General features: G+C 41.1%; 1 protein-coding gene across 4 annotated transcripts in view; it reads left to right on the forward strand.

Annotated features, from left to right (window-relative positions):
- LOC137372038 (serine/threonine-protein kinase tousled-like 1) overlaps nucleotides 1-18,083 on the forward strand; it is a 250,014-nt gene that overhangs the window by 154,767 nt on the left and 77,164 nt on the right. For all 4 annotated transcript variants that reach the window (XM_068035354.1, XM_068035355.1, XM_068035357.1 and 1 more), the window contains 5 exons: nucleotides 669-712; nucleotides 1,054-1,146; nucleotides 5,039-5,134; nucleotides 8,072-8,164; nucleotides 15,062-15,172. In XM_068035354.1, coding sequence (XP_067891455.1) covers nucleotides 669-712; nucleotides 1,054-1,146; nucleotides 5,039-5,134; nucleotides 8,072-8,164; nucleotides 15,062-15,172 — 437 coding nt within the window. The remainder of the gene's footprint in view (nucleotides 1-668; nucleotides 713-1,053; nucleotides 1,147-5,038; nucleotides 5,135-8,071; nucleotides 8,165-15,061; nucleotides 15,173-18,083) is intronic.

The raw sequence follows: 18,083 nt of genomic DNA on the forward strand, positions 1-18,083 counted from the left end.
AACAAATTTTTAAAAAAATTAATGCCTAACATAATTGACCTCAGCACTCTTAGGTTAGGGGAGAGGAGTCGCGCAGGATTCCTGCTCTTAATGTTACTTCAGCCACCCTTGCTTGAGTGCATACAGGTACATAGGATCGCATTGACTGTTCCCTGTGCTTCACCATCCTCGCAGCACTTGCTCTTGAAGCTCTTGTGTGGAAGATGTGATTGTTGCCCTGGGAAGAGACGAACACTTGTAACAGAAAGACACTAAGTTAAATGATTGAGCAAAGGAAGAAGCAAAACAGCAAAAACATAATTAGTTGCTTGGCTGTTCTTGCACACTTCCTAATGGCAGAGACCTGGGCAGTATTAACTTGCTATCAGTTTTCCAGGTGTACATTGATGTTGACTAACTTCAGGTTAACATGACTGCTTCAATTATAATTAAAAACAGTATGGTAGCGTAGCTTTTCATGCATCTATCTTAAAGTAAGATTTTTTTTTTGTATTGGAGAATATGTGCCTTCTGAGCAAAGGGCGCAGTCTTACGAAGTTCAGTAATTTGTAAAGGGTTGAATAAATGTCTGTTCACAACTCATACAAGATAATTAAAGAAAGCCATGTTTCAGTTGGTATTTATATAATTGTATATTATCAGATCATTTTTTTCTTGTTTTTGCTCAGGTAAAGCCGGTGGAAGAGGACATAAAATTAGTGACTATTTTGATGTAAGCATTTTATGAATTATTTTAGATGCTATCTTAGCATATTCCAAAATTTGCAGTTTTGATCTCCTTATTAAAACTAGAGAATTCAAATTCCAAAACTAGTTGGACCAATTGCAATAAATTTGAGTTCTTGGCTTACCATTTCATTATTGCTGTTTTTCTGTGCTAATCAAAGTAAATAACTTGCCGTGCATGATTAGGAACTTGTTATTACAACAGCATTGTTTCATTTAAAATTGGATTAATTTGTTGAAGATACTGTTTTTAATAGAGACCATTTAGTTTTCTGAATGTTTAAAGAATACTGGAATTACACAGTGGATTTTCTTCAAATTTTCCAGTACACCGGTGGAAATGGTACCAGTCCAGTGAGAGGTGTACCACCTTCAATTCGATCTCCTCAGAATTCCTTCTCTCATTCTGCTACTTCATCTGTAAGTTTGCAACTTCCTCATACTTAAGCTGTCGGCAAGTCTTGACATCATTGTAGATATGTATAAAATGTTACAGATTTGTTCTTGGCAAAACAAAAACAGTACTTTCATTCTTGGTGAGTTTTAGGTATTAGCTGGGCTATCTGGATGATTATTTCCTTAAAAATGGAAAGGAGGAAAAAAATTAAAAGCAGATAAATACATAATTTATGCATACCTTCTTGGTTAAGAGCACAAGAGGTCTAGGAACAGGTGTCATAAACATGTATGGTGGTATAAAGCGGCAGAAAAAACTGTAAAGAAAATGGGTTTGGACTTGAGTAAAATGACTGAATTATCCTGGAATGGGGGAAAAAAAACAAACATGCATATTTTTTTTTAAGTCTTCAGTCTATTTGCATGATTTGAGTTAAAAGTTCTTACATTTTTACTAACTATTTAATCATTTAAATTACTGATAGGAAATGCTTCACAATTAGTGTACAACACAAGTTATAATTTATGACACATGCAACTAGAATGACTATTCAGAGTAAATTATTCTCCCAGCTGCTTGAAACAAACTCTGAAAATGAATGCCATCTGGTAATAGAGTTATCCCATCTGATTTTTGATGCAACCATTTGTATATTCGCACTACTTGTTCTGAGCACTGAAGGAATCTTGCGTTCCATATCTATTAATTCCACTGAAGGCAGTGAATTGTATTTAAGTGGCACATTTAAGGTTCAAAAAAGTCCCACAGCACTTCATGGAGGGAGGGAGGAATGGATGCTGAGCTTTTGGGGAATTAAGAAGAGACTGAAGATTTGATCAAAGAGGTGAAACCTTTAAAGGTAAAAAGTTCCTGTCAGCAGGGTTGAGGTAGCTGAAGTGAGGAGGGGTGTGGAGAAAGTCAGAGGACTGGGTCACAGGAGGGGATGCAAAGCAGTGAAGGTTGTAGAAAAGGGGGAAGGTGAGGTCCTTGAGGGATTTTCAGATAAGGATGAAGATTTTAAATTCAATGTGTTGGGGGAACAAGGACCTAGTATAGAAGTGATGGGCAAGTAACATGATATAGGCAGCAAAAGTTTGGACCAATTGAAAATTGTGGAAGTCAAAGCAAGAGTAGAATATTTGGAAAAGAGCCTAGAAGTGACTCAAACATGGATAAGGTTCTTAATGCTAATGCGGGCGAGGAATGGGCAGAGGATCCAGTGTTGGGGAAGCAAAGAGATGTGGAGGTTACTGGAGATGGGTAAAAGGTCAGAGATGGTCTTGTTAGTGACTAGTTCAGCTTGATTGAGCAGCCATTGAGGAAGATGGAGACCATGGCAAGGCAGCAGAGTTTTTTTGTGAAGCCCAGAACAATGACTTTCATCATCCTGATATCCGATTGGAGGAAATTCTGGCTTACCCATGACATAATGCCAAACATGCAGTCTGACAACAAAGGCTCTCACCAGGTCTCAGAAAGTGGTGCAGTAGAGCTGGTTGTCAGCTGCATATACGGAAGTTGTTTGGTACCTACCAGTGATGTCGATTAGGCACAGTATTTAAGTAAGGAAGTGAAAGCAGCAATGATGGACCCTTGGGGCTTTGCACAAAGAGAAACTGTTTGTGGATGTGGACCCACACAGTCAGCAGAGCTGGATTATATTGTCAAACACTGGACTCTTGAGGGGATAAAGAGGGACGATATAGCATGGTTACAGAAGATGTCAGTGACTGAATAGGACAGTTTGGGTGTCATAAGCAGGCAAAAAACAGGCCAGAGCGATTGAAACATAAAATTATGAGAGAAGTGGGCATGCAACTGGGAAGTTATGGCATGTTCAATGACGTTGGAGAGGAAAGGACAGTTATGGATAGGGTGACTCTTTAAGGAATGGTAATTGCAGCGTAGAAAAAGAGACGGTGCCAAAGTGAAATGAGCCATTAGTTATGCTGACAAGCATGGGGGAGAATCAGGAAAGGTAATTGAGATGTTTGAAGTTGGATGGGATTGGGGTTGAGGGAGCAGGAGGTCAAACTGTGAAAGTGATGAACTTGGAGAAAAGTTGCAAAGTGACTGGGGATGTGTAGGCTTGTTGTGTACAGAGGGGAGGAGTGCGAATTGGTAACTGAAAAAATGGTTTAGATCTTGGAGACAAATAAATCCATGATCTCTTCATACTGGAACTTGGTGAGCATGGAGGAAGCATGGGAATGGGGTTTGATGTGATTTCTTGTGGAAAACCGAATTTGTGGTTTGTACTTGTCATCCACTGTTTTAGAACATAGTACAGTACAGCACAGTACATGTCCTTCGGCCCACGATGTTGTGCCGACCCTTTAACCTACTCTAAGATCAAACTACCTACATACCCTTCATTCTACTATCATCCATGTACCTATCCAAGAGTCGCTTAAATGTCCCTAATGTATCTGCTTCTACTACCACCGCTGGCAGTGCATTCCACGCACCCACCACTCTCTGTGTAAAGAACCTACCTCTGACATCTCCCCTAAACCTTCCTCCAATCACCTTAAAATTATGCCCCCTGGTGATAGCCCTTTCCGCCCTGGGAAAAAGTCTCTGGCTATCCACGTTATCTATGCCTCTCATCATCTTGCACACCTCTATCAAGTCACCTCTCATCCTTCTTCGCTCCAATGAGAAAAGCCCTAGCTCCCTTAACCTTCATAAGACATGCCCTCCAGTCCAGGCAGCATCCTGGTAAATCTCCTCTGCACCCTCTCTAAAGGTTCCAGATCTAGAACATTGATTTGGACATAGTAAAGGTTACTTTAATGCTCAGTGCATTCAAGCTAGGTTTGGCAGGTCGGCAGATTATTGTGCATTCATGTCAAGAGTCCACCGAGGTAGGGGAGTGAATGGGGAACCTGTATCAGTGGCTGCAGCAGAGGTCTTTTGAATATTTTGGTCTTGGTGAGGTCATTGAAGGCAGCAACAAGGGAGAGATCTTGAGCAGTGAAACAGCAGAGGACAGGTGAAAGATGGGAGGAGGTTGAGAGAATCTCTGGCAAAGCAGTGAGGCTTGAAGGTAGAATAGAACATTGGAGGCTGGGCAACAGTCCCAGTGGTGATGGCAGCCAACAGATGTGAACATAGACCGGTTAAGGGCATAAGTCGAGCGCACATGGATCAGAAACCTAAGTGCAAACAGGTTGCTTTGAGCAAGTGGAGCTTGTGGAGTAGCCAGAGTAAGAGATCAATTCCAAATTTAGCAGCCAACGTGCTTTCAAATCCCAGAGGTATATATTCCCTGGGAAGAGTAGTATCGGGGTCACCAGCTGCAGTTTAAAGTTGGATAGTGAGGTTAGGAGGGCAGTGGGGTGATGAAATTTAAAAACTGTCGCTATGTTAAATTTTTATGTTAAACTTGCTTGGAGGCAAGGGTAGATTGTGGGGAGAAAGGAATGGGATGCCAGTGGATGGAGCTCCAAAGGACAGGATCATCTGATAACCCAATCTCCCTCTCTCCACAGCTGCCCTCTTATAAGCACCCCTCAAACTGGGTTTTTCAAAAAGCATTAACGGATTTTATTCAGTGATGAAGCAATGGTAACCCTTTGAAATATAAACCCCAGTCTGAAAATCGGAACAAAACACAACCAAATTAACCCTTGACTGGGCATAGTGGATAATTTGAAAGTAAATTAGTCCAGATTTCCCAATTTAAGACCTGCAACTTGGCTTACATTGATGCATTCAAAAACTCACTGGTAGCATTCATTTTTTTTTTAGCTAGCCAAAATTACTTTTTTCTCCAATTTCATTTAACTTTCAGCACTATTCCAAAGTCATTTTTCCACATGTACTTCACTTGGTGCATTTAACCTGGCACTTTGCAATTGTCAGTATCGTTCCAAGTCCAATGCTGTAAAGTACAATTTTTTTTTATTTTAGGTTCGGCAAAATAGTCCATCCCCTACTGCACTAGCTTTTGCGGACCTCTCTACTTTACAGCCAAAACTCATTTCTATCTCCTGCAAGACTACTCAGGTAAATGCTAATTTGGCTGTATTGTCTGAATTGGGCTGGAACAGGAAATGCAGCTTGCTTCTCATAAGAGAAGTAGGGGTTTCCTTTGCTACCTCTTTCAATCAAACTGGAAGTTTCAATTTTCACCTACCACAAATTTTATATGCTGCTTCAATTTGTTTTGGGTGGTGTGTGGTTATTTCCTCAACATTTGTTGTGGGATGCGGGGAGGAGGGGAATTGTATCCTGCTGGAATTTCATGGAATTTGTGATGTATCTTCTATTGATCCTTCAACATCTGATTATTTTCACTATTCCACTCTTTCCCTTCTGAGGTTTTGCTTAGTACTCTGTGTTCACCTTGGGGTCCTCCTGTTGCTTTTTAAATTAAAAGCAGGTTGCTTGCACCTTTACTGTACTGCTGCCCTCTTTATTGGAGGATTTATTTGATTTACCATTAACACTCATACAATGTTGTGTGGTGTTTCATTGTTTCTAATTTATCATGTAATGTTAAGTTGACAGTGCCACCTACAGGTGTAGTACCTTTTGGAATTCTGAGTTCACATTTTTACTATCTTCTTCAGCCTCCTTGTCTCGAGAGACAATGGGTAAGCGCCTAGAGGTGGTCAGTGGTTTGTGGAGCAGTGCCTGGAGTGGCTATAAAGGCCAATTCGAGAGTGACAGATGCTCCCACAGGCGCTGCAGAGAAAAATGGTTGTCGGGGCTGTTACACAGTTGGCTCTCCTTGCACTTCTGTCTTTTTTCCTGCCAACTGCTGAGTCTCTTCGACTTGCCACTCTTTAGCCTTGCCTTTATGTCTGTCCGCCAGCTCTGGCGATCACTGGCAACTGACTGCCACGACTTGTGGTCAATGTCACAGGACTTCATGTTGCGTTTGCAAACATCTTTAAAGCGGAGACATGGACGGCCAGTGGGTCTGATACCAGTGATGAGCTCGCTGTACAATGCATCCTTGGGGATCCTGCCATCTTCCATGTGACTCACATGGCCAAGCTATCTCAAGCACCGCTGGCTCAGTAGGGTGTATATGCTGGGGCTGTTGGCCGCCTCGAGGACTTCTGCGTTGGAAAAACGGTCCTGCCACCTGATGCCAAGAATTCTCTGGAGGCAGCGAAGATGGAATGAGTTGGGATGTCACTCTTGTCAGACATACGTTGTCCAGGCCTCGCTGCCGTAGAGCAAGGTACTGAGGACACGGGCTTGAAACACTTGGACTTTTGTGTTCCATGTCAGTGCGCCATTTTTCCACACCCTCTTGGCCGGTCTGGACATAGCAACAGACACCTTTTCCATGCGCTTGTTGATTGCTGCATTGAGAGACAGGTTACTGGTGATTGTTGAAGCTAGGTAGGCGAACTCTTGAACCACTTCCAGAGCATGGTCGCAGATATTGATGAATGGAGCATTTCTGACGTCCTGGTCCATGATTTTCATTTTCTTGAGGCCGATGGTTAGGCCAATTTCGTTGCAGTCAGCTGCAATCTTGTCGCTGAGTCTTTGCAGACACTCTTCTGTGTGGGATGTTAATGCAGCATCGTCAGCAAAGAGGAGTTCCCTGATAAGGACTTTCCATACTTTGGTCTTCGCTCTAAGATGGGCAAGGTTGAACAACCTGCCATCTGATCTTGTGTGGAGGAAAATTCCTTCTTCTGAAGACTTGAATGCATGTGAGAACAGCAGTGAGAAGAAGATCCCAAATAGTGTAGGTGCGAGAACACAGCCCTGTTTCACGCCACTCAGAATAGGAAAGGGATCTGATGAGGCACCGCTATGCTGAATTATGCCTTTCATATTGTCATGGAATGAGGTGATGACACTTAGTAGCTTTGGTGGACATCCGATCTTTTCTAGTAGTCTGAAGAGACCATGTCTGCTGACGAGGTCAAAACATCCCACACAGAAGAGTGTCTGCAGAGACTCATCGACAGGATTGCGGCTGCCTGCAGCGAATTTGGCTCAACCATGAACAGAGACAAAGCTGTGTGCTCATGGAGTAAACAGCTCTTCTGGAACTGAAGCAAGACTTATAACCTCTCCTGTCTGCCTGCTTATCTCTCAGAGAACTGATATCATTGAAGACACGTGAGACTCGGAGGGAAAGGTTTGCCACGTGGACAAAGTTTTAAGAAGATTACTGGGTCCCAACGAAATGCAGGAATATAACTTCAGTCAAAGGCTACAGCGAGCTCGAGAAACAGTAACAAGATATTGCCTCAAACTGTTCTACTTATCTCATCAACTCTTTTCGGTTAATGCTCGTTTAATGCCAGAGCCGCTACGGGGTCACGTCTGAGCTGGAGTCGCAGTGCCCAGACTGGGGCGACGATAAGCGCATGCCTAAGGCCCAGCAACCCTCAGCCCCCCTGCTGGTCTCGTACGGAAAATCCTTGATCGGATCCCAGGAGAAGAAGCTCCACATCGCAGCTGGCCATAGCATTGACCCTCACACCACCACCCCTCACCTCTCCCACCCGCGCCCCTCAGTGATGCCATTGATTTCCTAGCCAGTGGAAAAGCCCCTGGATGGACCGCATTACCCCTGAAATAATCAAGCGTGCCAAGCCTGCTATACTCTCAGCACTCCATGAACTGCTTTGCCTATGCTGGGATGAGGGAGCAGTACCACAAGACATGGGCGATATCATCACCCTCTATAAGAACAAGGGTGACCGCGGTGACTGCAACAACTACCGTGGAACGTCTTCGCTCGAGTAGTTTTAAACAGACTCCAGAAGCTGGCTCAGCAAGTCTACCCTGAGGCACAGTGTGGCTTTCGAGCAGAGAGATCCACCATTTATTATATTATGGATTAGTTATAACTTACAGATTAAATATGCAGGGTCTCGAGCATTGAATTAAAAAAAAATGTTTTCTTGTTTTTTATGCACTTTTCACATACTCTGATTGTAATAACTAATGCTTTATTTTATGAAGACTGAACTCACCATGGGAAAATTGGCTGCACTCGAAAGCAATAAGAATCTGGACCTTGAGAAGAAAGAAGGTAGAATAGATGACTTGCTGAGGGTAAGTAATCCTGTTAACACTTTGATCTGCTAATTTTATATTCTGGTGTTATATGCAGGTGGCTTTACGAACTAATATTCAAATAATCCAGTGAAAACCAATAAACTGGGACAGTTGACTGCTGGCAAAGTTAGTGTGAATCTAAATCTTGCTGCAAAGATATAGCAAAGTTATATCTTGCAAGAGCATAATGAGTTTAATTTCTGAAATCTTCATAAGTCAGCACTGCTACAGCATCCAGTCATATTGATAACTGATTCTATATTTTTCTCACATTTGGGGGAATAAAAGGCAGGTGTTAATGACTTAGTAATAAGTAATGTGTAGGTTGCCTCATGATTGGGGCTAATTTCAAGACAAAAAAAATCTAGTTGTAATTTGAGCAAACCATGCCTTCAACAGTATAGTTTTAATTATGTGTGTCATGCAGGCCCCCACATGCCAAGAATGAGGCGCATTAATTTCGCCACCTGGATATTAAATTTCAAATTGTTGCGGGGAAAAAGAGAAGGGCTATTACAAGGGCTGCCAGACTGGCTGGAAAGACGTTTTTGCATATTGACAGACGGTATTTGGAAGGACAAAGGGGCTATTCCCTGCTCCAATTTAAACCACAATGGACTTTTGATCACCAGGTATTGTGTGTGGAGGAGACATTCAAAAGTCTGCTAGGACAAGACAATCCACAAGGGCCAGGACTGAGTAAGCCAGCTGGTCACATGACTAACTGGCTGTTGCAGGTTTTTTTGAACTCAAAGCTGTTTGCTCCTAGGCTGAGAAGACCTCTCTTCTGCCTGCTCCCATCTCTTTCTCACGGAACTGAAGACCCATTGAAGATGCATGAACCCCAAGAGTGAAAAGTCTCCTACAGTGAACAAGATTCAAGAAGAATACTGGGCCCGACGAGAAGCAAGATCCACCTACAGACTAGGACTCTACAGTGAGCTCGAAGACCCGTAACAAAAAACTCTTCAGATATTGCCTCAAATCTTTCTACTTTATCTTTTCTTCTGTTTTCCGTCCCTATCTGCATGTGCATATCACATATGCATGCTAGACTGGGCATGTCGTGTATCCGTAGGCATTAACTGAATTAGAGTTTAAGTTTAATAAATTTCACTGTTTTTTAAACCTAAGAAAGCCTGTTTGTGCTCATTTCTTTGCCTTATAATTGGAAAGCGGTGAACAAGGATTCACCAAGGGGGAGCTCAAAACACAGTGTGTTTAAAATCAAACCCTGTTACAGTAAGACCAGGTGAAGGCTGAGAGGGACCCCTAGACACCTTTCTCACCTGGTCGTAACAATATGACAGAACCTTGTATATCTTAAATTTGCTTTTTAGTAGTTTGAACCTGTGTGCTCTTGTCTGACTCGGACAATTTACTATTGAGTAATTTTCTACTTTTACTATTTCTGTACTGTTAACTATCTTATGTACTTCTATCTTATATACTTCCATTAGCACTCCAGATGCATCCATTCAAGGCTGAAAAGCAAATCAATGCTTCCCCATAACTTCAGTCTCTGATACCAGAGATCTGGCTCATTGCCATTCTCTGCAGTACCTCCAATGCTTGAATGTCTCCTTGATCAGAACTGGAGACCATATTTAAGATGTTGTCTGGTCAGAGCAATGGACAGTTTGTTCTACTTGCTATGGCTTTATAGTTCAATATTCTGTTGGTTTTTGCTCCACTGCATTGGTTGGAAATGTTGATTGTCTATTCTGATAAGACTCTTTCAATGTCCTTAGCTTTTCAACACCATTCATGGAGTACTTGCATTGCCCATTTTTCCTCATGATGTGATTTTTGGAAATTTGAGTTTAGCTGACTTTTCCCATACATTCCAGCATTCTGTTGTTTATTGCTGTTTCCCACTGTTTTCATTGAGGAGCAATGATAGTCCTAGATCTTTGTTTCCTACTTGCAAAATCTGTCGGGCCACAGAATACTTGTGCCTCCTATTTTTACTTCCATTATGTTGCACCTTGCATTTATCCAAATTGAAGTCTATTTGCCACTAGTCAGCTCTCTCTAAGATCTTGATTGTCTCTCCAAATCCATATTTTCTCATATAATAAAAGCAAAATACTGCAGATACTGAAAATCTGAAATAACAAGAAATGCTGGAAATACTCAGCAGGTCTGGCAGCATCTGTGGAGAGAGAAGCAGAGTTAACGTTTCAGGTCGGTGACCCTTCAACAGAACATATTTTCTCATGGTTGGCATCTTAACATCTGTGAATGCTTGCACTGCAACTACATTTTTAGGCCATTTATGTTTTTGTTTTCACTGTGCTCCTTTTAACAGCTGAAATTCTTCTCAAATTTAATTTCCCAACTCCTGAATTCCTCTGCCGTCAGTGCTATGGGATTCATGTGGACTACATTGTAACTTTCGACTGTGTGACTCTGCTATTCAGTTTCAAATTTTACGGTAACATTTTCTTGTCTACAGCCCATCCTCCAGCTGCTACTGTTAACCTGCTGAGCTACCAATGGTACTTAAGTCCTTTGCTGGTTTTTCCACCTTATTTTGCTGCTTTGTGACTCCTGGCCAGAAACCCACTTCTTTTGGTCCAAAGTCCATTTCTCCGCTGCTTTTGAACCTTGTAATGACCTCCGTCTTCACTGCCGTTTTCTATCCAGGCTCAGTTCTAATATCTGACCTCCTGTGTCTGGAGAATGCTTTTCTCTGGAGAATTTTTCACTCTTTGCTGAGCTAGCTCTGATCTGTTCCACAGCTGCAGAATGCTTTGTTCTGCCACTTTTCACCTTCCCATTGTTGCTGATTCCATTTATTCTTTTTGCTGGTATACTGGATCTGTTTTGTGTATACTGCTAATTACTGGATCTCTGAATCAACTTGTCTCGATTCTCTTTGGCTCGCCATCTTCCATGGAAATACCTCCAGCAATGCATCCACTAATACTCTGCCCCTTAAAGAGCACCTGGATACTCTCGTCCTCCACATCAGTCTTCGAACCTGGATGTCAGTCTGTTAGTACTGCAAGCTGACTCCACCCCATCTAAAAGGCAACTTCATCCCACCATGGCACCTGTGACTTTAACTTTGGGCTCACTTATTGTTTCCTCCCTATTGTCTGTTTACAGCCAGTACATAACTATCCTAGTCTTTGCTGTGCCTATCTAACTTAAGTTTCCTTGTGCCATTTCTATGTTGTTACGATCCCATTAGAGATTGTTAACTTTCAAAAAGAGAAAGTCAAATTCCTAGTTATTACTGAAAGAATTATGGCACAAGATTTTGCGTTTTAAACAAAAACTTTACAAGAGTTAAACAAAACAGTCCTAACTTACCATACATTGGAAACATTTATATTTTAAACTTAAAATTTTAACAGAATATAAAGACGAATACTTTAAACCCTAAATCTCAACAGAACACTCCTGTTTGACTGTAACTTCCACCCAAGAGTTCCCCTATATGTTACGGGATCTTGATGGTTTGTTCACTTCTGGAACCAAGCCAATGTGTACCACGGCTCTTAGGAATTCACTTCATTCCTTAGTTTCTCAGCTATCTTACAAGGAATGAGATCACTACCTGAATCTGGACCCCCCCCCCCCCCAAGCTGGAGCACAGGCCTCCCTCAAAATGGAAACACCCCTGGTTCATGATAGCCTCTTTGTTCCTGAGTCCAACTGACTTCTAAAAGCCAACTGCTTTCTCTATGACCAACAACCTGTCTGAAGCCAACAGCTTACTGACTGACTGTCTGTGTCAGCAAGCACACAGATCAAAACACCAACTGGTACCCCCTGCATCATCTATTTCCATAGCAATGCTGTACATATGGGATGTCCCAGATAACAATTTAAACTAATTATTTGCAACTCCAAATGTTCTCTTTGTTCTGTAAAATCATATGAATAATTTAAAGCCCTGATTGAGGCAGCTGCAGACACACCATCTCCATCGAAAAGTTCTGAGAGGTTCCATTGTTTAGGATCTGCACACTTCCCATTATGATACTAAATAAACATTGGCCATCCTTTGATTTGTAACCACCCTATGTTTGTTTGCCAGCTTCTCAAACCAGATGTTTTCATTTATCTTGCATTTAAAAAAAAATTCAATTCACAAATTAAAAGTTGCCTCTAGAAAATTAATACAAACCTTAAACTAGGTGATCATAACAATGTATATTTTGGCTGATGCCCTGTACCGCAGCCCATTACCTTTCATGAACTTAAGCTTGTCCAAAACTCTGCTGTCCATATCGTAACTCACACCAAGTCCTGTTCACCAATCAGCCTTGTGCTCACTGACCTACATTGGCTCCCAGCCTACCAAAACCTTGTTTACGTTTTTCAAAAAGTGTCATCCTTCATGATCAAGTCCCTCCGTGGACTTGTCCCTCCCCATCTCTGTGACTTCTTACAATCCTCCGAGCTCTGTGTTGCTTCAACTCTGGTCTTTTGACCATTCCCGACTTCTACTTTTGGCCCAGGGTTGACGGCCATATCTTCAGCCATCTCAGCCCTAAACTCTGAGATCCCCTCACCACCTCTCTACTGCTCCACCTCTATCCCTCCTTGTAAGGAACTCCTTAAAGCTTTCCTCTTTGATCTAACCTTTGGTCCTATTTTTGAATGTCTCTTGTTTCAGTGTCTATTTTTGTCGTCTTATACTCCTGTGAAGATTAGTTTAGTTTAGTTTAGAGATACAGCACTGAAACAGGCCCTTCGGCCCACCGAGTCTGTGCCGACCATCAACCACCCATTTATACTAATCCTACACTAATCCCATATTCCTATCACATCCCCACCTGTCTCTATATATTTCCCTACCACCTACCTATACTCGGGGCAATTTATAATGGCCAATTAACCTATCAACCTGCAAGTCTTTGGCATGTGGGAGGAAACCCACGCAGACACAGGGAGAACTTGCAAACTCCGCACAGGCAGTACCCAGAATCGAACCCGGATCCCTGGAGCTGTGAGGCTGCGGTGCTAACCACTGCGCCACTGTCTTAATGGGCTGGTTTTCACAGTCAACACGAAGTAACTGCTTGCTGGTGATGTTGAAGAAAGCTGCCCACAAAGATCTAACAATATCTGTGGTTTGGATTTCCACTTCCACGATGTCAAAGGGATCTCTCAAGTGTCCAGCAACAGTGATGTCATCAAGAGAATATTGAAATATTCTCAGAACAAACCAAGAAGTAGAAATCACTGAATTCCTTCACTTTTAATTTTAAATTTTACAGATAGAGATAAATGGGGTTAAAAGAGAAGCTGAAATATCATGAACTTTTAAAAAAAAAAAGTTAAATATGCAGAATTTTTTATCATAATAGAGAAATTTGACATTCCACAAATATAGAATGACATTTTCAGGACCAGTGAGGCTGTTTCGAGTAGTTATGAACTTAATATGCCGCTCAAACATGTTTTTAGCAAGACTAATAGCATAACTGGAAGTTCTCATCAGTTCAGTGATTTCTAATTGATTGCATTCTGGGAGAACCTCAACAGCACACCCTCTGGAGAAGCGTAGAATCATTGACAGCAACCTCTGTATTCCCTTGTTATTTTGCGCATGCGGGGTCTCCAAGAAGTTAAAGTCTATTTCAGAGGAGTTATGGCAGCAAACACAGTTTTGCTGTCACTAACGATGCAAAATCCAGGCCAATATATTGAAGGTGCAATATAAATACAAGTAGTTGTATTTATGTACTATAGGAGCAGGAGGGGCTGTGGAGCATATAATTTATTGCTTCCATCGTTGCAGAATAGCTTCCTTTTATGATAAGCCGCTGCCCTCTTTCCTTTTGACAGTTCCTAAATCCACTTTCATATCATGCCCTTGATGTGCACTGACTTGTAATGCAGTATCTTTTTTTTATGTGACAATTTATCAAAAGCAAGTTAAGGTATACTGAATCATAGAGTTTCTCTTCCCTACCAGAAATAGATGCAAGCAGTTATTTGACCTCTGCTACGAATAGACCTACAAGTGACTTTGCATTTGATTTCATATATATAAGATTGTATCATGACGATATAAACAAACCGATCCAACCTGGATTCTGTCATGCCCTATGACCTGCATTGTTGTCAAGTGCCCCCACCACTAATACTGTTCTCTGCTCCTTCATTTGCATCACTCCCAAACTAATTAGAACAAAGTGTTCATTGTCTCTATAGGTGAATGTTCCTACAATATTCATACTTCGTAAGTTCAATTACATGTCAAAATAGTCTGTATCTTTTCCAAGGCTCTCATTTTGGAAAGCAGAATATGGGTATCAGTTCCTGGTCACTGGTCAGGTACCTCTACTTCCCAGCATATTGTACCTGTATTGAAAATGCTAATTCATTGGCTGTAAAATGCTTTGATATGTTTGGTGGTCGTGGAAAGTGCTATTATAAATGCAAGTCTGTATTTTTCTAATGAGCAGTTAGTAACCTCCTCCAAGTTTAGGTAACTGGAGAAATGTAAAGCATAGGCATTTAACATACTGCTAGCTAAAATTGAAGTGCCCTTCAAGGGGGGAAACATCATTACAAGTTATAATATCAAAAACCTGCAAGATACAAAGTCATTTCCCATATTCTTTCACCAAATTTAATGCCATGTGAGATTATCTTTTGTTGAGCATTATGAAATGGAAAATGAATTGTTATGGTATGTGTTGGAGCAATAAAAGACTTTTCTCACTCAATTTACTTTTTGGAAGGATATAATTCTATTCATACTTCAACACTTGGGTAATGCAAAATGTTTTTAAGTTTTGGATCTTCAATAATTGCCGTTTCCTGGCCACAAGTTTTCTTGAATTTGTAATTCAAATTTTGCAATATATTGTCCTTATCTTAGTATAACTTTTGTAATTTTAATAAATTTATTTGGCATTTTGGCAGGCTAACTGTGATCTAAGGAGACAGATAGATGAACAGCAAAAACTGCTTGAAAAATACAAAGAACGGTTAAACAAGTGTATGACAATGAGCAAAAAGTTATTGATTGAAAAGGTAAGATAATGAGTAGAACCATAATTTTACACATTATGTTGTAGGAACAGGAGGAAGTCATTCAGCTCCTCAAGCCTGTTCCACTACGCTTTGTGAGAAGTAGTGCTTCCTAACATCACCCTTGAACTGCTTTGCTTGCATTTCAAGTTTCTGCCCTTTTGCTCTGGACTCTCCCACCGGAAGAAATAGTTTCTCTTTATCTATCCTATCAAATCCTTTAATCATCTTAAACACTTCAATTAGATATCTCCTTAACCTTCTGTACATGAGGAAGTGCAAGCAGTGTCGATGCAACCTGTCCTCATAAAATAACCTTTCTAGTCCCTGTATTGTTTTGGTGAATCTGCGCTGCACCCCGTCCATGGCCAAAATGTCCTTCCTGAGATGCGGTGCCCAAAACTGAATGCAGTACACCAGTTGCAGTTTAACCGGAGCTTTATACAACTGAAGCATAACTTCCACCCTTTAGTTGAGATAAGGGTTAACATTCCATTTGCCTTTTCATTTTTTTATTGAACCTGACTACTAGTTTTTGTTTTTTTCTGAAGAAGGGTCTCTGACCTGAAACGTTTAAACTCTGCTTCTCTCTGCACAGATGCTGCCAGACCTGCTGAGTATTTCCAGCATTTCTTGTTTTTGTTTCAGATTTCTAGCATCTGCACTATTTTGCTTTTATTTAACTAGTTTTTAGTGATTTCTACACTCTGGCTTTTAAATTTCCCTACTCCTCCACAGTTCTTAACTTCTCACCATCTATAAAATATTCTGTGAATGACCTCTCACTTCCATACACTGTACTGCGCCTGCCACAGTTCTGCCGAAGTTGTAACAAGACAATCTTTATACATTTAAAAAAAAATGAGTTTTTTTATTGTTAACTTTATTGAACTTGTGACATACCCTTCTTTACGATTTCTGAAATTTGATTTTCCTTTTGTTGATTTAAACTCCACATAAAACATCAAGCTTACTCCCTTCCCAAGTTGTCCTGGTGAAATAAACTACTCCCATCTCTGTGTACAGTTTCTATAGGTATGTTTTTGTTCTTATAAATGAACATTCCTGGTGCACCTGACATTTCCTTCTCACTAGGTTTGATAGAAGATACCTTGATTTACCTGATTGCTAAAATAGTGCCAGGTGTAAAAGGGTACCTCATTTTCTAAGTAATCCCACCCTAGAGTGCTAGTCTTGACTGCTGTACATCTCCATCATATTGAGAATTTGTTTTTTTATAGTAAATATACAAACGTTATTTTGTATAACAGTGATCACATATTATTTGTTTGATGCATAGGCATTGCCCCACAGATGAATTTGTGGTGGAGAATGGGGAAATGGCGGAGAGACTAAACAATTACTTTGTGTCTGTCTTTATGGAGAAAAATACAGAAAATCTCCCAGAAATTTTAGTGAACCAAGGGATTTGTAAAAATGAGCTGAGAGAAATTAGTACCAATAAAGAGGTAGTACTGGAAAAATTAACTGGATTGAAAGTTGATAAATCCCCTGGACCAGATAAACTATATGCCAGAGTACTGAAGGAGGTGGCTGTAGAGATAGTGGATACATTGGTGGTTATCTTCCAAAATTCTATAGATTCTGGAGTGGTTCCTGCAGATTGGAACATGGCAAATGTAACCCCAGTATTTAAGAAGGGAGCACAAGAGCAGCACAGTGGCGCAGTGGTTAGCACCGCGGCCTCACAGCTCCAGGGACCCGGGTTCGATTCTGGGTACTGCCTGTGCGGAGTTTGCAAGTTCTCCCTGTGTCTGCGTGGGTTTTCGCCAGGTGCTCCGGTTTCCTCCCACATCCAAAAGACTTGCAGGTGATAGGTAAATTGGCCGTTGTAAGTTGCCCCTAGTGCAAATAGGTGATAGGGAATATGGGATTACTGTAGGGTTAGTATAAACGGGTGGTTGTTGGTCGGCTCAGACTCGGTGGGCCGAAGGGCCTGTTTCAGTGCTGTATCTCTAAATAAAATAAATAAATAAATAAAACGGAGACCTACAGACCTGTTAGTTTGACATCAGTAATAGGTAAAATGTTAAAATGTATTATAAAGGATCTGATAACTGGACACTTGAAATATAATATGATTGGGCAGAGTCGACATGGATTTATGAAAAGGAAATCCTGTTAAGTGTTTCAAGGATGTTACTTGTAGCATAGATGAAGGAAAACCAGTGGATGTGGTGTACTTGGATTTTCAGAAGGCTTTTGATGAGGTTAGTGAATGAAATTAGAACACAAGGGATTAGGGGTAATATACTGCTATGGATTGAGAATTGGTTAACAGAAAGCACAGGGTAGGAATAAACAGGTCATTCTCAGCATGGCAGGTTGTTACGAATGGAGTGCTGCAAGGATCAGTGCTTGGGCCACAGCTGTTCACAATCTATATAAATGATTTGGATATGGAGACCAAATGTAATATTTCCAAATTTGCTGATGACAAAACTAGGTGGGAATGTTAGTTGTGAGGAGGATGCAAGGAGGCTTCGGGGGACTTGGACAGGCTAAGTAAATGGGCAAGAACATGGCAGATAGAATATAACGTAAATAAGTGTGAGGTGATCCACTTTGGTAGAAAAAACAGAAAGGTAAGAGTATTTCTTAAATGGTGAGAGGTTGGGAAGTGTTGATGTCCAAAGGGACTTGTGTGTCCTTGTTCATGAGTCACTAAATGCAGCAAGCAATTTGGAAGGCAATTGGTATGTTGGCCTTCATTGCAAGGGGATTTGAGTACAGAAGTAACAATGTCTTGCTGCAGTTATATAGAGCCTCAGTGAGTCCACACCTGGAGTATTGTGTACAGTTTTGGTTTCCTTATCTAAGGAAGGATCTACTTGCCATAGAGGGAATGCAGCGGAGGTTCACCAGACTAATTTCTGGGATGGCAGGATTGTCT

The sequence above is a fragment of the Heterodontus francisci genome, chromosome 7, assembly GCF_036365525.1.
Source record: "Heterodontus francisci isolate sHetFra1 chromosome 7, sHetFra1.hap1, whole genome shotgun sequence".
In the NCBI taxonomy this organism is placed as follows: Eukaryota; Metazoa; Chordata; class Chondrichthyes; order Heterodontiformes; family Heterodontidae; genus Heterodontus; species Heterodontus francisci.